Below are 24,361 nucleotides of genomic sequence, written 5' to 3'. Positions count from 1 at the left end.
TCCTGGTCCCTGTGAAACACTCGCTTTTTATCCTTGCAACCCCGGCAACTATCAACTCGGTCCTTCAAGCATTTGACTCATCGGCGGCGCTCTGATCTCCAGATGTCGAACAACGCTGATATCACCTCAACCCAGCCCATCTTTGGGCCAGCATGCTATCCGCAGGCTCCGCAGGCGCAAATAGTTCGTTCGGCACAAACTAGTATGTTCGCTCGAGTGACCTGTTACCCACCTTTGGGCCAAGTAACGTGCCCCCAGAGGATCCAGAAAGCGACAGGATCTGGAAAGGATGATACGGTATGCTCACGCGAGTTCCGTCCTGAAGTTATAGATAAGAAGTTGGTAACATGGTCCTTAGATTCGATTCATAGCAGTAATAGAGTCGAGCACTGCCTTTCCGGAGCAGTCTTGGGAAGTCGATATTTGGCACAACATCACCGGATCTGAATGGTCCGCTCTTCCTCTGCAAAGGCAACATGGCCCCATAGTACCGCTTATGAATGGGGAGAGATCAGAGTACCAGTCATACCGCCATGTCTTTTCTCAGGAAGTTACTCTCCCGAATGATGGTGGTCATGCTCAGTTTACTATTCGCTTCCGACCTGATTCTGATGCGGACTGGTGTTGGGTGAACGAGCAGCAGCGCGTGAGCGATGGGGAGCTGGCATTTGCCCCGAGGACAATTTTTGAGGAACCCGAAGTCTGCGGGGAGCAGCTCAGCAAGTATTTCGAAAATTTATCTTCGGAAGTAAATATAGAGCCACGAAGGAGTGAAGCTCCCGGGTCAGCTTTATGGAAGATCTCTGCAGGCATTGATCCTGCAAGGGACGGCAAATCCAGTTTCAAGTCACTACCTCTTGGGATACCATCCTTGATTGCTCGATACTTTGCATTAGTCCGGGTATGGACTCCATGGCTTGGGCCTAGACATGGTCGAAAGGGATTTGAATTGGCCGAGGATGCCGTTTTATGTTCATTTCTTCGAACAGACGGCATCCATGTAGTTGTCTTGGCCGTCTCCGAAACATCTAACGTCACTGTGCTTGGCTCCGGAGAAGACGGAGAGGTGGTAGTTCGGTCGCAGAATGACTCTACAGAATTCGCGGAATTCCAGGTCCTGGTTGCCGTGGCAGATCATTTTGATGTGGCCATGAGCGCAGTGATGTACGAAGCACGCAAAGTTGTCCGGCCGTATGAAGAGTTACAGGGATCTGAGCATCTTTCAAGCCCAGTTTCGCCACCCGGAGATAGTTTCGTCATGGTTGAAAAGGATCCCGAGGCGCAATGGCTGGCAGACTGGTACGATGGGCTGACTTACTGCACTTGGAACGGGCTGGGCCAGAACCTGACCGAGGAAAAGCTTTTGGGGGCTTTGAAAACACTGAAAGACAATGAAATCAAAATCTCGAACCTAATCATCGACGACAATTGGCAGGCTTTAGATCGTGAGGCCGGGCCCCAGTTCAAGCGACGATGGACGCAATTTGAGGCAAACCCCGGTGCATTCCCCCGTGGACTAAAGCGCACTATCGACATAATTCGCGAGAGCCACCCCAATATTGATCACATCGCCGTCTGGCATGCTCTTTTTGGATACTGGGGCGGCATTGCGCCAGACAGTCAGTTGACTACGAAGTATAAGACCAAACAAGTGCAAATCAAAGATCCTAGGGCCAGCGGGCAAATCGCCCATGCGTTCGAAGATCGATCCCTGCTAGCCATCGATCCGGGTGATATACAGCGCTTCTACAGCGATTTCTACAGCTTCCTCTCATCGACAGGGGTCGACTCGGTGAAAACCGATGCACAGTTCTTCCTTGACCTTTTGGAGGATCCAGGGGACCGAAGAGAATTCGCGGCTGCATATCAGGATGCATGGTCCATTGCCTCGTTGCGATGTTTTAGCACGAGGGCGATATCGTGCATGTCCCTTTTCCCTCAGGCCATTTTCCACAATCAACTACCGACAAACAAGCCCACCATCCCGCTGCGCAACTCCGACGACTTTTTCCCTGATATCCCAGAGTCTCATGCCTGGCACATATTCTGTAACGCTCACAATGCTCTATTCACTCGATTCCTGAACGTCCTCCCGGACTGGGATATGTTCCAAACCAGCCATCCGTACGCCTCTTTCCATGCAGCGGCCCGCTGTGTCTCCGGTGGCCCTATATATATTACCGACGAGCCAGGAAAGCATGACATTGCGCTGCTCAATCAAATAACCGCTCCGACCGTATATGGATATACTGTAATCTTGCGGCCTAGCCTCGTGGGCCGCTCAATCGACACATACAATGGCTACAACGAGGGCCAGGTCTTGCGTGTTGGGACCTACACTGGCTGGGCAAGAACCGGCAGTGGTATCTTGGGTCTCTTCAACGTCTCCGCTGCCAAAACATCATGTCTAGTCTCTCTACTGGACTTTCCTGGAATTCACGAAGATTATACTACGCAGTATATAGTGCGCTCCCATACCAGCGGCAGAATCACAGACCCCATGTCTCCAACAGATACCAACTCTGTTGTGGCGCTTGGTCTGGAGCGGAAAGACTGGGAAGTCCTTACAGCCTATCCCGTTCGAACATTAACCCTAAAGGCCAACCCGGAGAAGCACATCCCACATGAGCTGAAAACAGACGTTGCAGTTCTCGGATTGTTGGGTAAAATGACCGGCGCCGCTGCTCTTGTCAGCTCGGACATATACACGGAGCCAAATGGTCGTCTCCGGGTGGATGTTAGTTTGAAAGCACTGGGTACATTGGGAATATACTTCTCGAACTTGGGACATCGGAGTATTGCGCAGAACTTCATGGTTACGATATTGGGAGACCCGGTTCCACAGCAGACGGTGCATCTGGAGCCAGGCGAACATGGTCGTCTTTTGTCCGTTGATGTTTTGGCAGCTTGGAAGATAATGCGCCTCGAGCCCGGCTGTAGCAACGAGATCATTGTGCATGTATTTGTTGGATGATTGAATATTTTATCGGCCTCGTGTTTGATACTTGATAGACTGGTTTTATACGCGTTTTGACATATAGTTGGTATCATTGACAGTTACATTCGTTTAAGACATGGACGCACCACTACTCTAGAACTGCTCTCCAGCCTCGTCTACCGACAAAACCCGTCACATCCTCGTCCTCTAGCACATCCTTTCCTAATCGCGCAGTAACAACGCTTCTCTCTACTTCAGGCCCGCGCACATAGAATGGATCAAACCCTAGCAATCGACCCGTATTTGCATCTTGTCTACGTACCCACTGCTTTCGCCCGGTATGGGGGTTGAGCTCATCCTGGAAACCAGAATTGACACGATCCAGCGTGATGAACCAGCGTCTTTGATGGATCGAGCCGATCGAGTTCGTAGAGCCAGGGTAAGCGTTATTCAGACGTATCTGATGGTCCAAGTCATCTTCTGAGTCCGAGTGCGCCAAGAGAGAAGGAGAGACCGAGGAATTTGTGTCTTGCTTTTGATCGGAGTGGCGAGGTGCCGGTGTGCCAGAGCCACCTCTTTCCGACGGCGAACCTGATGATGACGTACTCGGTGGCCGGGCATCTCTTGCTTTAGCGGATAATTTGCGCCTACGACGCTTCTTGGGCGTATGCGTTGATTGTCTGGTATCCATAGACTTCGCTAGCCGTAGAATAATTGTGTATCCAGGCGGTAAGCGAGTACCGTGCAATCGCAGACGAATCTTCCGCTGAGTGATGTTAGCAACTGTTTCTACGGGGATGGGAAGAGCGAAATAGTGCTCCCTACATTCTGAAATGCCTGATGAAGCTTCTCACTATCGCTAATCTGATCCCCAATAACCGAGAGATCAGACGAGACATTGGAGCGAGAGTCGTCGGTTTCAGGACCCGACAGCTCTTCATAATAGGGCAGGATCTCGTACTGCCCCGTGTCCCAGATAATCATGCTCCCGGTTTTGGCGGAAGCGGTTTCGACGAGATGGTTCTTCCATGATGGTTAGCACGACGTTGTCACTCTTACACATGATAGTAACTACAAAGTCAAATACATACCCACAAACAATGAACCCTCGTCTCCGTCGCATTCCGGTTAATCCGTCGACTATTCGGATCGCCAGGCATGCCGTACATAATGGACCAGCTTACCGAGCTCGAGTCCGAGAATTGCAGTCGAAGATCATAGTGCGGACCGGCGATGGGATGATCATGTTGGTGGATAACGAAATGCCTCCCTTCGGTATGCTGGTTGCTTCGGTACAGATCGACCCATTCTGGGATAGATGTTTGTGGAGTGGATGCGTCTGTAGAGCGAACTGCTTGACCAAGTCGTGAGGAGAAGATAGAGAGATGATCGGAGACCTGTTCTTGGCCGGCCTCGATGGCGGCTAGACTGGGTGGGTTTGGGTCGACGTTCGCCGTTGAAGTCGAAGGGTTTATTGGTATAGGTTGGCTGTCGACAGGCTTGCGCGCCTTTGATGGTCCCAAAGGAGGAGATACAGGTGTGTTAAGCGTAGAGAGTTGAATGTCCCTGGATTTCTGGGAAGGGGAGATGGGTGGCGAGTACTCATGTGCATAGCGTTGCGCTTCATGGCCGGGGTTGAGCATGGCTAGAGACCTGAAGGATCCTCAGTTTGTGAAAGTCCTATTTAACCGATCTTCTTAGTCCACGAGATGATGTTGTCCAAGCATTCACAGCGAGTGTACAGTTCTGTGAGGCGGGATTGGGATGGGATGAGTCAGCTGTTAGCTAAGATCCTCTTCAACTTCAACATCTGCCATCCTTGTTGTTTGAATCCAATCCATTGAGCAATACAATGCGCATCTGTACTCACTGCTGATGCTTCAAAGTGCTGCATCCGGAAATCTGACCGCACCACGAGTCGAATTCCCTAAACTCAAGATGGGAAGATCCCCAGAAATGACCCATACGATGACCCAGAATTGAGCCAGCTTGGCAGCCATTAGTGCGATCAATAGTTCCCGCCACCTGCGTTGACCTGATGCTAATCGCGATCCGGGCTTTTCATTGGCAGGATGATCCAGCTACGGCACTTTACCAGATACCAAATTTCCCCGAATCGGCGAATAGGAGTGCGTTTTTTGTTCTCGCGGGTCTCTAGGATACTCCTGTCGTGCCTCAGATACGGCTGAGATTGAGCAGTGCATTAACCATGCATGGTTTTTGGCAAATTCCGCGGTGATGGATCATGAGTCTGAGCTGACAAGGACAAATCTGGCTGTCCTCTGCATTATCCCAATTTCAATCATTTCAGCCGTCATCGATAATCTCGCATGTGCGCTCCTCTTCAGAGTCTAGAAGGATTCAGCCCCCTTCGGCAATCGGCCGATCGTGTAGATCCTTTTCCTCTTCCACTGTACTCATGACCCAGATCTTCCATGATGAGAAGGCTGACTGCTAGCATGTGGACTGCACATTTGCGATACGAGGAGAATCGGACCTGGAATCCACTTCCGGGCAAACAGCGGAGCTTTTTCTGTCTTCGCTTTGTTCGTCGGCCCCTTTTCACGAGCAGCTATATAAATGAACCGGGTCCCAGCCGTTTTGTTCATGCTGAATGCCCAATCCCTTGGTTCAAACTAAAGTACTTTCATCATGCGTGTTTCCGAGTCTGTCCTCTCTGTGCTGCTTGCCACGGTTTACGCAGGCCATGCTGCAGCTGAGAAGTACAATGGAACCTGCGAGGGTGACAATCCCGTGAAGCTGCGCATTGGCAATGGTGGCGCTGGTCAGAGTGGTTTGGTCAAAGGTTTGTACATCGCCCGAAAAGGAACAATTAAAATGCACCCAAGCTGACAGTCAACTTCAGCGCTGGCTGAAAGCTTCATTAAGAGCAAGACCGATGACTGCAAGAACGACCCCTTCCAGGTCGAATGGGTCAAGGGCGACACCACCGAAACCATCAACAATCTCAAAGACGGCTCAGTTGATATCGGCATCACCTACCATAAGACTGCCGAGGAGATTGCGATCTCGGGTGGCATTGCCGAGGGCTGCAAGTACAAGGACGAGAACAGCACTGAGGCTTGCTTCGAGAACTGCGACGACTACACCGAGAAGCCCTGTTACACCTTCCGCGATCACTTCTACCTGACCGGTCCCAAGGAGGACACCACCGGCATCACCGACGACGACGATATCACCGAGACGTTCTCGAAGATTTACAACGCCGCCGAGGCTGGCAATGCTCGCTTCCTCAGTCGGTTCGATAAGTCGGCCACCAACATCAAGGACTCGGAGCTTTGGATCAACATCGGACAAGTGAGCTTTTTGACCTAGCCAAATGAAAGGGCAGCCTACTGACAAACTCAGGTGCCTTGGGCCACAACGTACTCCAAGTGGTACCACCAGTACATGGACTACCCCCTCCAGGCCCTGAAAGCCGCCATCACCCTGGGCGAATACACGGTCACCGACCGAGGCACATACCTGACCCTCCAGAACGAGGAGGAGAACATCACCGACAGCATCCATATCTACAAGAGCGGCGAGGATATTGCCGAGCTTCTCAACCCTGCCGACATCATCATCAGCAAGAAGGCCGAGGACAAGGATCTTGCGTCCGACTTTGTCCAGTGGGTCCTAAGCGAGGATGGCCAGAAGGTCATCGTCAACTTCCACAAGGAGGATGGATTTTGCCTGTACAAAGGTTTCCCCGTCGAGGACGGCGATGATGTCGAGCCCACCGAGTGCAAGTGGGATTTGGATGCAAGCGACGACAGCGGTGACTCGAGCGCGGAGACTCGCCGAAGTATCCGCGGTATGCGCTGGAGATCTTGAAGACCTGCAGAAACCAGCATCACACATTTATTATAGTAACTGAAGTACTCTTCGAGACTATTTGTGTATTCAATGTCTAATGATTAATCAACCTAACTGAACACATAATTTTGCACAAGGCAGTTGTTCCCGTGGATAGTAAATCTCCTTTTTACTCTTTTTCTTGATCTCATTCATAGAATTGATTTCACTTCAGACTCGAGGTCACCAAACACAATGCTTTTCTAGAACAGAATTTTCCATCAAATGAATTTCAAACACTGCACACTAGCCCTTCTGACCAAATTGGGTTATGACTCTCTCAGCCCTACCGCTGGAGCTCTTGGGATTTCGTTTCGGCGATAGACACGGAGTATCAGCTTAATAAGGAGGGCAAAGCAACGGAAAATGTTCTACTTAGATACGATACACTGAACGGAATCTAAAAGAGAAGGATTAGTTGATGACTATAATCAGTGGCAAGCAGAACAGAAAAGAAGCTCAATTATGCGCACTTGCAGAGGGTCCACTACTGATTCAGGCGTTTCGGTACAAGGTCCTACTTCATTCAGCCAACAGCCTGCGTAACAGATTCTTTCAATAGGTAGACACCGCCCAGTTAATAGAGCGTCGAAAGAATGACTGATCGAGTCATTGACAGATTCAGTAATCACCCGTTGGCATTCCATGGGTTGGAACGTGTTGGCCATGGAACCCGAATGCCACCGGCCCATTGACATCAGCCCTACCCAATTCCTTCATGTCATGGGCGTCAAGACACAGGAGGTAGCTCCTGCCGGTTCTCCCATTGAGAACTACACTCAAAACTACGCCATCGTCTTCATTCGAGCCATTAGGGTCAGCGACAAAGATGGGTTCGCCCGGAGAGTGTGCATGATGGCCCCACAAGCGAGTTCCCTTGGTTTCGGCGTCAAATTTCACGATTCCGTCGAAAAAAGTCGATTTACCGCGATTGACAATCATGTATGAGTAGCGGTGCTTTTGAGTGACATAGGCAGGGTTTATGGTCGGTAGATCTGGGGATAGCTCCTTGCATGCGTTCCATACAACGGTTGCCGAGTGAATGTTGGAGCAGGGGGTTGTCGGGATCGCCGGCAGACGAAATCTGGTGATTGTTCCACGATTGTCCTGCATTGAAAGGATCCGTTCTTTTGCCTTGGGAGATGTCGATATGAGTTGTTCGTAGAGACCCTGTTGTATGAAATTCAGGTTATCGTACGCGATAAGATCCGCTATAATATCGGCTTTGGTAGGATCGGTCGAAGACGATTCCTCCCAGGCATTGACGGTGTGAAAGCAGAAGAAAGCACCACTTTCGTATGTTGCGACAAGGCCTTTGTCTCCGTGGCGATCCACAACGTACCATGTTGCGGGCTTGGATGTATCGAAGGGTTGAATTGCTTGCGCAAAGCTTTTTTGAAGTTTGGCCGGGGAGACATGCGAGTTCCATACACAAAAGAGAACGTAGTTCTCCGTTATCAGGAGGGAGTGAATGTAGGCAGGAACTCCAGGGAACGTTGCAAGAATTGTGGTATTTCCTGTGGAGGCAGAGACTCGAAAGATGCGGTAGATTGATTCTTGGCCAAAGGTAAGGTTGAAGTTGAACATATCCCCCGTCACCGGGTCGGACCGGGCATGGGATGCAGAGAAGGGCCCAGCCAGATCAGGATGCAGGCTGCTCTGTGTGGCAAGACCAATTGGTTCTAGAGTGACAGTATCGAGCTCCTTAAGACTGGTGGAATCAGTCTTTGCATACAAGGTTTTAATGTCCGAAGAGCCAGTCCAGCGGCCCTGAAGCTCTTCATTTGGTGGAGGATATGGCCCATCCAAGCCCGGCATGTTGACAGACAGCGTCACACCAATATTTTGCATCGAGGGGTCACTTGGCTCATAAGTGCTTTGGGCTTTCTTGAAAACAGCCCTGCACGGATCTTGATTTTGCCCAAAGCTGATCTTTTCCATCGAGCCCGACCGTCGAACCTCCTCAATTAGATGGTCTGTTGAGAATCGCGAGCTGTAAAACACCCGTACGGAGCTGGATGACACATTTTCAGCTAATATTTCGAATCGATGAGTTTGACTAAACCCGTCAAACCAGTGGGATACTCTGAAGATATCTCCTTGTTCGGTGTCAACGGAAGACTTTCCTGGTCCAATGCGATAGAGAATGCCAGCCGTGTAGGACGGAAAGTTGCCAGCAACATCTAATTCAACTGGAGTCCGTTGTTCATAGTTGGCATCAAACTGCTGTAGGTCAGTAGATGTATCAATTGGGGCTCGGATGTCATACCCCAATTTCGTTCGGCCAATCGTTGAAATGATCGTGAAGACCGGTGTCCTCGACCGAAGGAACCATTTTGAGATGGCGCCAGAAAATAAAGCACTGGACACGACTAAGCTCGAGAAAGAGACCAGGGCTTTATACTTCGGGCTCCCCACGTGTGGGGGTGGGAAGGGGCTTCCTAGATGGGAGCATCGTCCTTCTCTACAGGCAAAATGTCGTTAGCTCGCAGGGAGCTTAGGTTCGTATGAGTCGCCTACCCAGGATCCCGGTTGGCTCGGGAGAAATCCGTTGCAGGCTCAATTCCAAGTTTCTACCTAGGAAGAGACCAAGAAAATGGTAACCAGGCTCTCCTTTAGCGCCACTTCCATTAGAGTTGACCGACGCTTCCGAGCCTGGTTTTGATACGAGCTTTCTTTGTCGCAAGCGAAATCGACATGGCCTAGCCCAGCAATCTCTCTCAAGCGATGTAAGGTGCATTGTTTGTCTCGTGAGAACTGCACCACGATGCAAGGGATGTCTGCAGTGCTCGATCGAGTTTCACACAATTGTCACACACATGTCTCCTCTCGCTTACATTGTCCGGCTTGGGTATTTCCTAGCACTCTCGTATATGGGAGGAGGGTTCTATTGTCAACTGCGACGGAGATAACGATTTCCTAGGCAGAAACTATCAAGGTTAGCTGTGCGCATTGTAGTTGTACTAGGGTAACGTACCCATGCTTCTTCAAGCCCAACGCTCACATCGACACCCGAATCTCATCTATTAAGCGTATCACAGCTAGAGCTCAACATGCCGAAGCGAAGTCAGGATACAGCTGTCGAGACCACATTGGGAATAATCCTGTTACTGATGTCGGATTTCTCAAAGGCTCACCTTCCATTTTGGCTGTCGAGAGGTTGTTTTAGGAATGATCTCACCGATAGCATGAGGACCACTAAGAGAACTGACAAATGCAATATTTTTGGGTGAATCCTTACCCTGGAATCGACCGGACACGAGAGGTTGTCATCTTGATGGCTGAGCAAACAGGGAGTTGCAGGTCGGACGAGCAACAAACGGGAGAAAGCCAAAACATCCCTAAGGGGTTGCCCCGTGACGAGTCTATTCTCTGAACCACCTGGGTAGTGCGAGACCACCAACGTTTCTCAAACAATCTTAAATACATCGAATTCGTCTTGAGGACCGCAAACCCCTACAAAAGACTTTCCACCAGTGCCCTCAGTTCAGCTTCACTCCATTGCTTCACGCCCAACAGCTCATTATCCAAGTGAGCTGAGAAATCACAACCATAGTCTGGTCTCCAACAGCCAAATATGGAGAATCCAACCATTGCCGCATGGACGTCTGCCTGCGCACCTTTGGCCAATTCCGCAAAACTTTCCTGCTTGACCTCGTCGGTAGGTTTCACAACCGATTGCCATGCCTTCCCATCCTTATCTTGGGCGTACTGAATCAATTGATTCTGAGTAACCGCAGCGGAATGGATGTAGACAATCCGGTTAGCGGTCTCGCCCTGGTGCTCAATGACGCCCAAAACACCCTTGGCGATGTCAGCTAGAGTGGTGGCACTAAAAGGCACATCGCCGCCGTCGTATAAAGTCGCGGTATGATGTGCTAGATCCAATATGATTCCCTCTTCCAGACACCAGTCGAGAAATAGCCCGTTCGCGACTCCAGTGAAGGTGAACGCCGGATGAGAAGCCGACTTCTCCAGGAGATACTTCTGCGTTGCGGCCTTGGGCGCGCAAACCGGGAGTTGTACGCTGAGAGGGTTTTGAGAATCCATACCGAATTCTGCCGGAATGAATCTTTTCACACCTGCGTCAACGGATGCATCGATCAAGGGGTTCTGACTGCCAATGGCTATCGTGGCAAGACATGAAATGACAACGTCGACCCCTTGCAATGCCGGAGTCAATGATTCAACAGAGCTGAAGTCGACTTCCTTGATGACAAGGTTTGGGTGAGGCTTTAGTTTCGACGAGTTGCCGCCTATGCGCGAGAGGACTGTAACGGGGTAATTTGCGTCAAGAAGAGCTTCGAGGATAGGGAGGCCAAGGTTTCCTGTAGCACCCGCTAGGGCGATTCGAATCAAACCCATGTTGCTGTGAAAATGGAGTTTTTCCTTAGGGGCAAGGATGATCCTCAAATAATATGATTCAAGATTACGAAGGTACGTTGGCTGTGTGTTCTTATATCCGACCATCGGCCATTCGGAGACTTTTGATAGTAGTTCCTCCGGTGAGCATCATCCTCATTTCTAAGCATCCTGCCACTAGTTAACTATACGTCACAATTTGTAATACATAAAACAGCTAATTCACAGCTCACTTCCTTGATATTTGCAGGTTTGTTTTTGGAAGGGAAAATGCGAGACAGCTACTTCATTATCACGAGTCATTAAAACCACCAGGTTTCTGCCCAATACAATAGGGCGACTACTCATGTTTTCTTTAGCCTCTCTGCCGTTCGGTAATTTGGTCTCTGGCTAGCTGAAAACGCAGTATATCCACTCGCATAATATGCATCCTATATAATTAGTTTCCATTCTCGGCACTCTCTTCTTGCAAAGTTGATCGATTGAGTGAATCGCGTACTTCCAACTAGTTAACTGTGGGGCCAGTATTAATGGCCCCTTCTGACGCGACCATGCATGTCAGTGTTCTGAGAATAATTATACGGTCGTCATTTTCTATCTATATTATGTAGAGCTTAGCTGCTATGTAAAAGGTCATCCAGGGCTGGAACTATGAATTATTCCCTGTCACCGCTCCCCAAATATACGCCACCCAACTTCCCATGGTGAGCAGCAACAGAAACGTGAAACAGGCGACCGAGATCCGCTTGCTGCGGGTATAATGAGTCACTAGATGGTTCTCACGAATCGCAGCGATCATCTCGGGGCCAATGGTAAGACGTTGCTTTCTAGTCCACTGCAATGGAGCCAGGTTGTTGCTCGTTATGGCACCAATCAGAATGGCAAGGCCCACGACGACGGAGCCCGCAGCTAGAAAGAGGTAGACCCGGACGACACGGTCATACGAGTCATTATCGGCGTCTTGCAGAGCACCGGTGATGATTCGGATGATGATGCTCATACTGTCATTGAAGTCAGCCATCGATACCTCTTTTGATGGATGACAAGGAGGACATACGCATTGTTCATCGTCACTTTAAGGGCATAAGCGGATCCAAATACAGACTGATGCCAGAGAGTGGTGCGAATACTATCGATGACCGAAGTCGGTCCTAGAGACATGGCGATGGCGTAGATTCCGAACGATGCGGCGGTGCCAGATTTGGTGGCTGCAAAGTTGACCAGAACCATACTCAGGAACATACCGATTCCGCATACGGATACTAGATAGATTAGACACTTGGATCACTAGGGTAACCCACTACTAGGGGAACTTACAAACACTCGCTCTGTTTCCGAAGACGTCGATAAAAACACCAAGGCACGGAACCAAGAAGAACCCTAACAAGATATCAGAACAGTCTCAAGTAACGCATGATGGTTAATAGAACTGACCTGCGTACTGCGACAACGAGCTATACCACCCCGCTTTGATCGAATCAACGTTGAAGCGCTTCTCAGCTAGCTCAGTCGAGTTTTGGGTGAACACAGAGGCGGTGCTGGTCTGGAACAAAGAGAATCCCAGAACGGACCAAAACATCCAAGGTAGTTGGAACATTTTCTGGAGTTCGAACTTCTTGTTCTTCTCCGTCAAAGTTTCTTTGGTGGCTGCGTCTTGTCTGCCCTTGTAATGCTGGTTACAATAGCGGTTGAATACCCAGAAAACGAAGGTGGCAGCGTTGGTGAACACGTTCATAAAGACGGAGGTCCAGAAGACCCAAGCGAAGTTACCGGTGTTCTAATCTGTTAGATTGGGCTGGCTAAGTTCCAAATAGATCCTTCTGCTTACCTTTGCAATGACATTGGCCGTCGACTTTCCGACAAAGCCACCGATCTAAAACGCAGAGTCAGATACCAATCACGTTTATGAGGTTGCTGAGTTATAACCACCTTTCCGATGGCCAATTCAAAGCCCAAAGTGGACGCAAACCCATTGCTGGGGGGAAACCACGACGAAAACATTTTATACTGAGCAATCTGTGTTGCAATATCTCCGAACGCAAGAATTATCCGACCGCCGATCATGAACTTGAACGATCGAACGGTTGTTGCTGCCGCGACGAGGATCGATCCGATGGTATAGACGATATTTCCGTATACGATCATTCCTATATTTTAAATCATGTTAGCAGATGCAAATTATCAGTGGGGGCAAACTACACTCACCAGCTCCTCCAACACGATCCGTGATAATCCCGCTAACCAACAGCAACAAAGTTGCCATAAAGTCCTCACTAGCCTCTAGCAGAGAGAACTGAGTGTTAGATATGTGCATTTGCTGAGCTCGGTTAGTTTCGTTGGTCGCAAAAGCGGGGTCGAATCGTCCAGGAACTCATACCTTCTTAATGGTACTCTTCATTGCGCCTGTCACTCCGGAGCTCCAACGAGATCCAAAACTGATGCAAGAGATAAGAAACACAGCGAATAACTTGGCCCAAAGCGGGGGCGCGCGCTTTCCAGCATCTTCATCAGTCTCTATCTGCTCCTGGGAAGGAGTCAAGACAACGGGCTCCTTGGACTCTAGGACAGCTTTTTCCGACTCCATGGCGTACAATCACACTTGGAACGGCAATGCTTGCTCGGATCTGCGTAGAGACGACCACAACAGACACAGCGACACATGGCGGGCGACCGGTCAGCTAAAATATCAACGAAAATCCTGCCAGAGAGAAACAGGTCCGAAGCCAAGACAAGTTAAGGTGCGGATCCGGGCAAGATCCGTTGGGAAAACAGTCACGGAAACCGGAATCTGATAAGATTGAACGATTTAAGCAGCCAACGACTGCGGCATGGACCACCCGGAGATTTCTCGCCGAAACTCTCAGTGGAGAGTGTGACCTGAATGGCGCCCATCATTGGCTTGTGTTTCCCGCACTACTGCGAGATAATCAGCACTTTCCCTCTTTAGGTTGTGATTGATAAGATCCGGAGACTCTCCGAAATGACCTTTCGTCCATGTCTTGCCCTTCCCAGTAGTCTTCTCCGATTGTCTCCGATATCGACGGTCGATGCAGCCCACTTGGGAGGAAGAGACAGGTCTGACCACGTGGATATGGATCTACCGATGTGCTATTTCTATGAATTGAAGAGCGGACTCCGTACTCCGAGCGGCATTTGACACTAAGAACGAGTCATCAGAGCACTAGAGTGTTTTGTTGAGCTTTGCAGGTCCGCAAGGGAGATTATTGCTAACCTTTTCTATTGAACGAGGCCTATTGTCCGAAAAGATGATATATGTTGCCATCATGATACAAGACCTTCTTGAAATTAGGCTGGGTGTATAGGTAAATTATAGCGGAGAATCCTCGGTTGTCTGACTGGTGAATATATTGCAATTTTGGGTTTGGATAGTCGTGGAAGATGAATCTATAGGCCACAATTCATTATTTTTCACTGGACAAGTGAGCAGGCTATTGTCATCCTCGGACATTACTGTGCTTCTATGTGTCAAACTTGTGATTAATTAGCAGCTACTAGATTGCCCATAAGTTAGGAAAAATGAGAAGTGGGCCCGTTTGGATACCGTAGAGATTAGCAGTGGTAGGGCATGGATTGATTGATGTAACGTCACGCGAATATGAAACAGGTATGTGGAAATTATCGTGCTTCTAAGGCAGATGAAGAACAGTTCTAAATACCCAAAGCAAACCTTGAACTGCAGACTCTATGTGCTAGATTGGGTTGAAATTACTAGGTGAGTGCCACCAAGTTTTCACGACAGAACAAAGTCAACGGGGCTCCGCCCACAATTTATATTTCACTCTCAGGGAACACCAGAACCCTCTGTTCCCCCGCGCTCAGACCGCAACTCCTTATCAGATAAAGCCAAGTGCTAAGAAGCAGCAGCCTAATCAGATGGGGCCAAATCAGCCCTTTGCGCCTTATCCGGATTCACCCCTGATTCCGATGATCTCATACCTCTCCTGCTCACCAGTTATATTGACGATCAGATCTCGAGTCCAGCGAATATTTAATGTGTCTCATCCTGGTCAGCCCTAAAGCAATAAATATCCCGTCCTCCAAGGGTATGAGGTTCCTTGAGAATGGTTCATCGAAGGCCAACGATGTGGCTCTGGGGCACAGTTCTGGCCCCAAAGTAACATCATATTCCAAGGGCGGACAAGGAGAATGTCTCACGCCAAGACATGCCCAGACCTAATCATTCTCCCGGTCATATAGGAAACAGCGAGGGGTGGGCTCTGGAATCTTTGATGGTTCGGCTGTGGCAGACAGCAATGCACGATCCTTTATGAGTCTTTTGCCGTAGATCCTGGAATTGGGTTTGTGATGATGACGGGTCTACTTCGATGTCAAGTCGCCCTAGGGAAGATATATGGGGTAAACCTATTGACCCATAGTGACTAATAGCAGTAGGGAATAGATTATCAGAGGAAGGTAGACCGACGAGCATCTATAAATTAAACTAGTTCTCGTCAGCTCACAAGCCGTCCCAATCACCTCAATCGATACTTTTCTAGAAAAGGACGGAACAAGTTATCTTCCCACTCAAAATGCAGTTCTCCAAAATCGTGAGTTGCCCTTCTTCCCTCTCCCGTTCACTCTCTAGTTCTGACCCAAGTAAACCAGTGATCTGCCAACATGGCCACCCTCACCTTCGGCCTGATCGTCCAGGCCGCTCCCGTGCCCGAAGCTGCTGCCGGGACTGTCCAGAAGCGCGCCTGTCCGGGTGGATGTCATGCTCAGTGCATGCCACTTCTGACCACCACCTGTCAGGTGCGCTGCAGTGGTAGAAACCCCATCCGTCAAGCTGTCTGCGCCGAAAAGTGCATCCAAAAGGCTACCCAGCAGTGTATCGCCCAGTGCTAAATGCTGCCTAAAGGTCGCTTACTAGGTGAAGTGGGGAATGTTTGTGGAGGCGATAGGGTATGTAAATATTGAAGAACAAGCAGGGTTCGATGTCATTAAATAGTATTCTCCCATTCTGCTTCTCCGACCATTGTTTATCGGGTGTAAATCAGACGTGCTTCAATGGAAGCAAAAGGAGGAACCTGTGGCCGAGTCCCGTTGTGAATTTTTAAATCACATCAGCACCCTCATCTCTCTTCTTCTCTGTCTCCAGGTACCTCTTCTTGTCCGCCTCTGAGGGACCACAAAGACCCCTATCATGCAGGAACTCCAAAAGGAGAAGGTTCAACTGCCGCATGTACCAATCGGACGCCTCTTCCGCAGACTCGATCTTCTTCCTCAAGTTCTCAGATCTGCGCTGCGATTCGGCCTTGTGTCTCCTCAGGGTAGCATTCAGTCGATCGATTTCTTCATTCTAATATGAAGAGATGTTATTAGCATATTTTCTCCCGATCTTCGTGTTTTCCTCATGGTCTCATCCCAGATGTAGAGAGCCTTGGGGCCCGGTGGGGACTTACGTTCTTGTTCATGGCCTCTTGGACCAGCTTGAAGTCGCCCAAGAAAACGAGCTTCTTCGCCTGCTTGGATTTTGGCTTCTTGGATTTCGCCACTTTGTTCTTCTGGTCTGGCATCAGGGCTTCCTTGTACATGGAGGCATTGCCGACATTCTGGGGGATGTCAGTGAGATTGTGGGATTAGAAGTCACGCAGAAAGGCGAAGTGGAAGCGAGGAATGGACCTTTTTTCTGCGGCTCATCTTTTTGGGGGAGAAGGATGATGTTCTGCGTGGCAGATTGCAGTGTGGTAGATTAATCTCAGGTATTCAAATACTGTGATGGTAGGACTTGCCAATAAATGGAAAGTCTGGGGTAGGATGAAGGAAGAAGGAGGTTGGTAGGCGCGTAGACAGGGAAGACCCAAGGTGAGAGAACCTTGAAAGAGGAGAAGAGGAAACCAGAGCAGTACAACCAGCATTCACTGGAAGTGGTGGAAGTGGGAACCAGAAACTTGGCATTGAATTCGTATTTTAGATCGAATTGAATTAATTATGATTTTGTGCACTCCATACACTCTAGTTGTTCAATAATCTCTCTTCGGTTTTAGCATCAGCCACGATATGAGGTATATGGCCTTGACCTGTTTATGTCTACATTCTTGCAACAGCATGGATAACTGCTTTCGTCCTGTAAAAACCACTTTGATTACTTGGGTAGTTCCAGAGCCCAGATGACTCATTTATTCTTCGTGATTATCGACTGCTACTGTGGCCAAATAGTACACAGAACTTCTGCAGAAGCTTGAACGCCTGAGATGATTTCCATGTATACAATACCTAGAATGAGCTTATGGTTCCAAATAGCATGGCTAAAAGCTCTCATATAGTTAGACACATTCAGGATATTCTTAGAGATAGTGTAGACTTGCCTCCCTTCTATGCGCCTACGAACCGGACGGAATCTCACTCCATACCATTAACATCTATCATGCACCCATCGAATCAGAGCATCTTTATCCCACGCCCAAACTAGAATAGTTACCCAAGAACCTAGCATCTAGTCCCATGCTCCGTAAACGTACACCCATGATCCGTCTGGTTGAACGTATCCTGATCATTCTTGAAAACCGGCGTATGCACCTCCAGCGGCACAGGAGGTCCCCGAGGCGATGGGCCAACCTCGTACTTGAACATGACGTGACCGGAGTCACAGACAAACACGTCGCTCTTGGCGTTGTCTGACCATAACATTAAGTTGCGGTATAGGAGGACCCTGGCCAAGTGGACCAGGCTTCAGACTTACCGGTGCAATGCATGCCATCGCAGTCTCCGATCGGATCGCTTGATCGACCGCTGCATCCGTGCAGTTTGAAGAATTCGGCCCAGCAGGCGTTGTCGGCCGTGGCGAAGGCGACGAAGAAGGAGACTTGGGTCGAAAGCAGGACTATCATGTTTTTGTTCCGCCATATTCTAGCAGTGGAGTTGATGCGGGTTTGAGTTGCATCGAGTACGGCGTAAGGAGTCTATTTGTTCCCTGGATTCACCTTTCCATTTTATATTGTTCAATCTCAGGACATACAGCCGCGTTCGGCGTCGAGGAGAGTCCTTCGAATGGCGTCTTTGCTTCTAAGTAGGTCACAAAAAAATCCAATATTATTAAACCAACTATGATCAAGTAGCGAGAACGAGAACGAGAAAAACTACGGCTATGCATACAAAGAACAGCCGCTAACCTCACCGTCTCCCACGTACACTCTGAGGATTATGGAACACATCCTTCGGGTCAACTGCCGCCTTTATACGTTCCAATCGAGGCAGATTATCCCCCCAGTAGGCACGCTGAGGCTCCGGCAGTTCCGGATCAACGAACCCCGGATACACCGGCAAATCAGCGACCGGTTTGCCTAGAACCTTGGATGTAGTGTTCATCAGACCGTCTAAAAAGTCGCGAGGCGTCTGCGGGACGGGAAGCACCAGAGTACTAGCCAGACTTTCCATCCAGAAGAGGACATCGCGGTGGGGATATGCCGTAGCATCCTTGGGTGTCTGGCCGATCGCACCGCCCGACTGGAGAAAAGTGACAAACCAGGCCGGGGTGCCCTTGTCGGCGTTATCGAGGTACTCGAACAGCTCCTCAGCCCCGGAAGAAGATAGCAGGGTCTCCCGCGTAAATCCTGTTCCTCGGTCCACGAAGCTCATGGGCAAATTGTTCCCCACGTTGATAACGAGATCCTGGAATACCTTGCCTACCATTCCCAGCCAGTCGGTCAGAACGACCACGTTTCCTGGATTTTGAATGGGGAAGCGGCCCTCCAGACCGAAAGCTTCGTACTCCTCCTTGGTGCCAAAGAAAACCCCGGTAAGAAGAATGGATTCCGGAAGCAACGTTAGCGTGGAATAGAGCTTAGGGGTCAGGTCAGGGTCCGAGACCAAGGCCTGCCAGTCTTTGAACAACTGCGCCTTTTCAGCGGTGCTACCCAGATTGAAGGTATAGGAGTACTGGACGGCATGGTCTTGCGCTGGTTCCGTGCGTACTTTGAACTCGGTAATAATACCAAAACTCGCAGCGGCGCCCCGCACGGCGAAGAATAGGTCTGCATTTTCTGTCTTGGACGCCCGCACAATCCGGGAATCCGCCAACACCATTTCCACCTCGAGGATATGATCCACGGCGAGTCCCCACTGTCGCGCCGTGGGTCCACTTCCCCCGATAGTGAAGTGCCCGCCAGCTCCCAGGTCTGGACAAACTCCATGGGACATGGCTCGGCCACCAGCGTTGTACAGGCGTGTATCGACATCCCGGAGACGCGTACCAGCGCCAATGGTTGCAACATGGGTGTTCTCATCCATGTCAAATTGCTGGAAGTGCTTAACGTCGACAACGACAGCCCCGTCATCTCCTCCTAGTCCTACACAAAGCACGTCAACAACAGATCCCATCATGACCGCTTTTGCATAAAAATAGACGTACCGAAATTCGCATAGTTGTGTCCTCCACTGCGGCCCTGGACTTTATAGCCGTGCTCACTTGCGCATTTCACAATAGCTGCGACCTGGTCTGATGTTTCGGGGTACGTGATGGCTGTCGGAGTGACGGGATAGTTGAGGTTGTAGGGGTGCACAGCTGTGACTTGGTACAAGGGGTCATCTGGAAAGGCCAAAAGCGCCGAATTGCCTCCGAGAGCAGATAAGAGACATTCTCTCCCGGCCACGCTGGTTGTATTTCCCATTTCAACCTAGGAAATGAAGCTTTGAAGGATCAGTCCGCTTGTGAATTTTGGAGTGCATCCCTGGAGGAAACATCATGTTCGCTAAGATGAAGTACAGGCGACGCTCAGGGGCAACCGAGGGCATTATAGATCATAAGAAGACGGGTCACAATGATCTTCAATATTCATGCATAATGGTCCGTGTGGTCAGCCACCGAAGGAAATGATGCAATATAGAGCTGATAGACGGGTCGCTTATGCAGCCTGGCGACTAGTTTGCTGTCAGACCGTATACTCCGGCACACTCTTTCATTGATAGTGCAGAATCTCTGGTTGAGAGCTCCGCCAAGTCGTAGCAAGGATAGTAAGGACTGAAAAACAGAAACCAATAGGACAGGGACATACTCGGCCATTCTTGTGTACATATAGTTGGGTTCATGCCTGAGGCAGCCACATGACGTGTATTATGACCTCACGTACTGTCATTTATGGGGCGATGGGCTATATCATTGGCCGAGTGGACACCGCCCCGGTAATGAATCGGTTCTCGGTATCTTTGCCGAGCCAGGCACCACATGGTTTGGGGGCCTGAAGTCAGGTGGTCTATACTACTGATCAACCAGGGTTTGCCAGGCCATTCGGGTGTAACCATAGATGGATCAGATATAGAAGCCGTTTCTCCAGGAACAGAACCATAACAGCCATCCCCCAGAACCGTTACCTTAAAGCGCATATCCGCCTCGGTGAGCGGGTCCAATACCCACTCCCAGTCTCGGGGACCAAGACGAGGACCGCGAACCATGCAGGGATCCGGATGCACCGTTTGCAAGATCACTTCCTGAGGCTGAAACGGAGGATGGGGATGATATGGATACGGGTATACCGGGCAACTCGCCTCGCTGTCCAACCTCCCCGAAGGTTTGGTTGACGGGAAGAACCAAACTTTGGTCGATCGGGGACCATCTGCGTTGAACTCGAAGGCAACGGCTGCTCTAGTCGCCGACCACAGGATCTGCTGGGTTTCTCCCCCGGCGATCCCGTCGGGCTTCAACCTCGCACAAAACCGTCAGCCATCTACGTTCTCCCACTTGTCGTTACACATGGAGGTAGCGACGGTTTTTGGGCGGAGGCAATTTGGGTTCGATTGCATCGATTGACGAGTGAACAGAGTTTGCATTTCTGCGTGTCCATGTTTACCCCCGTCCACACCTCCTTGGGGGCTTTGTTGCTCTTTCAAGGGTCAACCGGTCTCCTGCTCCATAACGGTGCCGTTTTTGGCATCTCCTCTCTACTGGCCGGCTGCGTTTTCAATCCGAGTCGCGACAATGTGCCGATTATCGCTGGCCTGGTGTCCAGCGTGGCGCCTGTTCTGGTCTTGATTCCTTCATTGATCCCGTCATATCCACCGGTACCGAGCTCGTGGGCCTCGTTGGCATCCACGCTAGGAATTGGCTTTCTGCTGGGATGGGGGACGAAGGTGAGATTGCAAATCGACCGGCCGAATATTGTGCAGACATCTGACAAGGTGATAATATAGAATGGGAGGGGTTGCACGTCGGGCCACATGCTGTGTGGTGTGTCTCGTCTGTCGCCGCGTTCCGTTATAGCAACCGCCATTTTTTTCACCACCGCACTACTCACTGCCAACCTGACCTCTGGAGGCCAGAATATTCCCCCTTGCGCCGACGGAATGCCATGCTACATGCCCGTATACCCCTCGACTGCGGAGTTCGTCTTCATGGCTAGCACAGCCAGCCTCTCGTTCATCGCCAACGCGTTCGTCGTGCCCAAACTTTTCAATCGATCAGAATCAGCCAAGTCAGTGTTCGGTTACTTGGCCGGTCTGCAGTTCGGCATGGGACTGTTCTTCTCGGGAATGGCCGATCCAGCCAAGGTACTGCGCTTCTTCGCTTTCCTCACGGATTTCTCTCGATTTGACCCTTCATTGGCTCTCGTCATTCTTTTCGGGATCGGTCCGTCCGCCGTAGCTTACCGGTCCGCCAAACCGGGCCAGAAGGTAGATCAACACACAAATAAAATAGCCAATCCTACCTTGGCGGAAAGTTGGCGCCTTCCCACCGCCACCGTTGCGGATATTGACTGGCGCTTTGTGACGGGGGCGGTGGCGTTTGGTGTTGCCTGGGGACTACGAGGGGTGTGTCCGGGGCCGGCAGTCTTGCGTGCAACGCTGCAGCCGATCTGGGGCCTTGCCCAGATGACGGGGTATATGCTAGGAAATATGGTATAGAGGGCGACTGGTATTATGTCGGCTCTCCTGTTCAAGGGGGTCCTGGGTGCGTTGAAGGTATGAGATCTAGGTACAGGGTAAGTCGGGGCGGAAGCCGAGAAGAGCCTTTCAAAAGCTGTGCAGACAAGCCAAAGTCAGCGCCACTCCCAAGGCACGGGATGTAATATAGCATGTGTAAAAAATCTGTACATAGCAGGAACCAGACATGATATTCATAATATAGAGCTTGAATTCAGGCAAAGCTTACAACTCGGTTTTATCCCACTTGTATTCTGTCTTTGGAGCCGATCGTTTGTCGTCGGTGTGCGTCGGCATGAAGCCCTCCAATTCCATCCACTCGGCAGCGAAAGCAGTGACGAGCATACTCCAATCTTCGACGGTGTTGCCATCCAAGTGCTCGCCGTCGTCCGGTATACCCCGCTGGTTGTGCCATACCTCAGGGAACCCGCCGCTGGGGTGTACATCAATCACATGTAGAACTTCCACACCACGGGCCAGGAACGGGATATGGTCATCCAATATAGAAAGATAAGGACTGAGCTCATGCTCGTTCTTGGAATCGTGCACAAACCACGCGCCTTCGGGGGAATCCTGCGCGGCCGATTTAAACTGTTTCAGGTCGCGAAAACGGCGTTCCAGCGCCGCCAGCTTTTTGTATGCCCAATGGGTCGTTCCGAAATACGATTGAATAGTCGGGCCCTTGGCGCCTAGCAGATCCAGGAGCACAAACAGGGAGATCGACGACAGTGGGGATTTGAAAGTCGACATAGCCGGGTTGACTTCCGAGTCCCATTGCTGCGCCAAGGAACGAGCACCGTACAGTGAATCGGTATCGGACCACGATTTAAACGCCTCTTCACCATCTAGAAAGATGATCTGGATGCCCTTCTGCTCTTCCAGCGACGCGTGGGTCCGGCCCTCCGCTTTCATCGCTTTCCACTTCTCCGTTAGCCCTGCATCAACACTGCGCATGGTGTGCATGAGCATCGCGCACGGTGCAGCGCTATCAATGGCCCCAATAAATCCCTCCGGTTCATATTTACTGTCATAATGCGCGACCAGTGTCAATCGTCCGACATCCCCCTTCTTTGCCCACGGAGGATCGCGAGATGCGATCAAATTGACGAAGGGAACTTCTTTCCCGTTCGAGACAGGGGTAGTATATGTCGAGTTCTGAAATTCAATGTTCCAGTCGGGGAGCGATGTTCGGATGAAGTTCGCAAAGTGGTTGAGGACAGCCGTAGAGCCCTCGGTGCCGGAAACACGAGGCCTTAGGATAGGGGCTAATAGCGCTCCATTGTTGACATCGAAGTCGTTATTCGGCCGGGGGAGGGATTTCAGGGTGTCGTCGGAGATGTCTTGGTAGGAGCTTCCCAGCTGAAGAAGAAATAGCAACGCGACGCAGAAGGAGAGTAACGGGGATGACGGGCGGTAGGTAGACATGGTGAAGAGCGATTGTATTGTCACGGCACCCTCAACCCTAGTGGCAGACAATCCACGCAGATGACTCCTCGTCGGTCAATCGAGGCGACGCAGATAAACCGCAAGGATGGACACCCAGATGCTTCCAGATGCTGAGAACCGCAGCGATGACGGAGGACGCAGTCGGGGTATCGCAGGGGGCCAAGTGGTGCCAAGCCCGGTCACGTTTCATCCCCATACGGAGTGCCTGTTCGGGACTAGCGCCGTTCGCTCTCCGCTTTCTTTGTCTTTCCTTTCCTACCGTGGATTCCCTCTTATTGACCTTATTCACGGAGGCCAACGAGTATTGGAGGTTGCTTCATCGGACATCCAATTATCTATCATGCTATTGGCAATACCATACACCTCGAAATCGATTGTTAATTCACCTCATCCTTGGGGAAATGATGCTCCATCTTGATAGCTTTTCTGCCCGTGGTATATAATGCCACGTCCGGCGTGTGAACATTTACCAGCAGGCCCAATGACAGTGGGCTGTCATTCAAACTGATAATGAATAAGGCGTGGCTGGAACAAGCTTAAACCCGAGAAGTAATTGTCTCTCTCACATACTGATCCTCCACGCAAGAACTCTGTCTAGGCCTCTTGTACAACTTTAGAACTTGCGATTGACTACTTGACAGATGAGATGAAGCCTCGCCGAGGTCTCGGTACTCCCAGAGATAACTCGGTCTACAATCCAAATTGAGTTTGTCATTGGCTCGGAAAATTCTTCCACGTTTCGAGGGAGCTTGCATGCCAGATATTCTACATACTACTTCAATGTGAGCAGCAGTGATGGCTTCTTCCTCCTGGTTACCAGGAAGGAGTCACAGCAGAAGCTTAGGTGGCTTATACAATACACATTCCCTGTGTTTCTGCATG

At 50.3% G+C, this 24,361-nt stretch overlaps 13 protein-coding genes across 13 annotated transcripts; 4 read left to right on the top strand and 9 right to left on the bottom strand.

The window, feature by feature from the left end:
- Positions 1-973: 973 nt before the first annotated feature.
- LDX57_006302 (uncharacterized protein) lies at positions 974-1,138 on the bottom strand (the record flags this gene model as incomplete). Its single annotated transcript, XM_046087996.1, has 1 exon — positions 974-1,138. The coding sequence occupies one exon, from the start codon at positions 1,136-1,138 to the stop codon at positions 974-976; it is 165 nt and encodes a 54-aa protein (XP_045943964.1).
- Positions 1,139-1,162: 24 nt separating this feature from the next.
- On the top strand, positions 1,163-2,974 carry LDX57_006301 (putative raffinose synthase protein Sip1; the record flags this gene model as incomplete). Its single annotated transcript, XM_046087995.1, has 1 exon — positions 1,163-2,974. One exon carries the CDS (start codon positions 1,163-1,165, stop codon positions 2,972-2,974), a length of 1,812 nt encoding a protein of 603 aa, XP_045943963.1.
- A 112-nt stretch (positions 2,975-3,086) lies between these two features.
- On the bottom strand, positions 3,087-4,581 carry LDX57_006300 (uncharacterized protein; the record flags this gene model as incomplete). Its single annotated transcript, XM_046087994.1, has 3 exons — positions 3,087-3,704; positions 3,764-3,961; positions 4,030-4,581. The coding sequence occupies 3 exons, from the start codon at positions 4,579-4,581 to the stop codon at positions 3,087-3,089; spliced, it is 1,368 nt and encodes a 455-aa protein (XP_045943962.1).
- A 1,009-nt stretch (positions 4,582-5,590) lies between these two features.
- LDX57_006299 (uncharacterized protein) lies at positions 5,591-6,775 on the top strand (the record flags this gene model as incomplete). The annotated part of the gene is made up of 3 exons (XM_046087993.1): positions 5,591-5,744; positions 5,805-6,256; positions 6,308-6,775. 3 exons carry the CDS (start codon positions 5,591-5,593, stop codon positions 6,773-6,775), a joined length of 1,074 nt encoding a protein of 357 aa, XP_045943961.1.
- A 642-nt stretch (positions 6,776-7,417) lies between these two features.
- Positions 7,418-9,131, bottom strand: LDX57_006298 (carotenoid oxygenase family protein; the record flags this gene model as incomplete). Its single annotated transcript, XM_046087992.1, has 2 exons — positions 7,418-9,019; positions 9,066-9,131. 2 exons carry the CDS (start codon positions 9,129-9,131, stop codon positions 7,418-7,420), a joined length of 1,668 nt encoding a protein of 555 aa, XP_045943960.1.
- A 1,121-nt stretch (positions 9,132-10,252) lies between these two features.
- On the bottom strand, positions 10,253-11,161 carry LDX57_006297 (aromatic alcohol reductase; the record flags this gene model as incomplete). Its single annotated transcript, XM_046087991.1, has 1 exon — positions 10,253-11,161. One exon carries the CDS (start codon positions 11,159-11,161, stop codon positions 10,253-10,255), a length of 909 nt encoding a protein of 302 aa, XP_045943959.1.
- Positions 11,162-11,807: 646 nt separating this feature from the next.
- On the bottom strand, positions 11,808-13,742 carry LDX57_006296 (putative MFS transporter; the record flags this gene model as incomplete). Its single annotated transcript, XM_046087990.1, has 8 exons — positions 11,808-12,159; positions 12,216-12,420; positions 12,476-12,538; positions 12,593-12,935; positions 12,987-13,031; positions 13,088-13,305; positions 13,364-13,475; positions 13,536-13,742. 8 exons carry the CDS (start codon positions 13,740-13,742, stop codon positions 11,808-11,810), a joined length of 1,545 nt encoding a protein of 514 aa, XP_045943958.1.
- A 2,054-nt stretch (positions 13,743-15,796) lies between these two features.
- LDX57_006295 (uncharacterized protein) lies at positions 15,797-16,024 on the top strand (the record flags this gene model as incomplete). Its single annotated transcript, XM_046087989.1, has 1 exon — positions 15,797-16,024. One exon carries the CDS (start codon positions 15,797-15,799, stop codon positions 16,022-16,024), a length of 228 nt encoding a protein of 75 aa, XP_045943957.1.
- Positions 16,025-16,232: 208 nt separating this feature from the next.
- Positions 16,233-16,713, bottom strand: LDX57_006294 (uncharacterized protein; the record flags this gene model as incomplete). The annotated part of the gene is made up of 2 exons (XM_046087988.1): positions 16,233-16,478; positions 16,582-16,713. The coding sequence occupies 2 exons, from the start codon at positions 16,711-16,713 to the stop codon at positions 16,233-16,235; spliced, it is 378 nt and encodes a 125-aa protein (XP_045943956.1).
- An 895-nt stretch (positions 16,714-17,608) lies between these two features.
- LDX57_006293 (uncharacterized protein) lies at positions 17,609-18,009 on the bottom strand (the record flags this gene model as incomplete). Its single annotated transcript, XM_046087987.1, has 2 exons — positions 17,609-17,796; positions 17,862-18,009. The coding sequence occupies 2 exons, from the start codon at positions 18,007-18,009 to the stop codon at positions 17,609-17,611; spliced, it is 336 nt and encodes a 111-aa protein (XP_045943955.1).
- A 283-nt stretch (positions 18,010-18,292) lies between these two features.
- On the bottom strand, positions 18,293-19,788 carry LDX57_006292 (FAD-binding oxidoreductase; the record flags this gene model as incomplete). Its single annotated transcript, XM_046087986.1, has 2 exons — positions 18,293-19,467; positions 19,530-19,788. The coding sequence occupies 2 exons, from the start codon at positions 19,786-19,788 to the stop codon at positions 18,293-18,295; spliced, it is 1,434 nt and encodes a 477-aa protein (XP_045943954.1).
- Positions 19,789-20,956: 1,168 nt separating this feature from the next.
- LDX57_006291 (YeeE/YedE family protein) lies at positions 20,957-22,015 on the top strand (the record flags this gene model as incomplete). Its single annotated transcript, XM_046087985.1, has 2 exons — positions 20,957-21,244; positions 21,305-22,015. The coding sequence occupies 2 exons, from the start codon at positions 20,957-20,959 to the stop codon at positions 22,013-22,015; spliced, it is 999 nt and encodes a 332-aa protein (XP_045943953.1).
- Positions 22,016-22,258: 243 nt separating this feature from the next.
- On the bottom strand, positions 22,259-23,458 carry LDX57_006290 (glutaminyl-peptide cyclotransferase family protein; the record flags this gene model as incomplete). The annotated part of the gene is made up of 1 exon (XM_046087984.1): positions 22,259-23,458. The coding sequence occupies one exon, from the start codon at positions 23,456-23,458 to the stop codon at positions 22,259-22,261; it is 1,200 nt and encodes a 399-aa protein (XP_045943952.1).
- Between the last annotated feature and the right edge of the window lie 903 nt (positions 23,459-24,361).

The sequence above is a fragment of the Aspergillus melleus genome (assembly GCF_016097325.1).
Source record: "Aspergillus melleus strain CBS 546.65 chromosome Unknown contig3, whole genome shotgun sequence".
NCBI classification, from domain to species: Eukaryota; Fungi; Ascomycota; class Eurotiomycetes; order Eurotiales; family Aspergillaceae; genus Aspergillus; species Aspergillus melleus.
The sequence above is the reverse complement of the archived record's forward strand: the minus strand, read 5'-3'. Positions and strand labels throughout refer to the sequence as shown.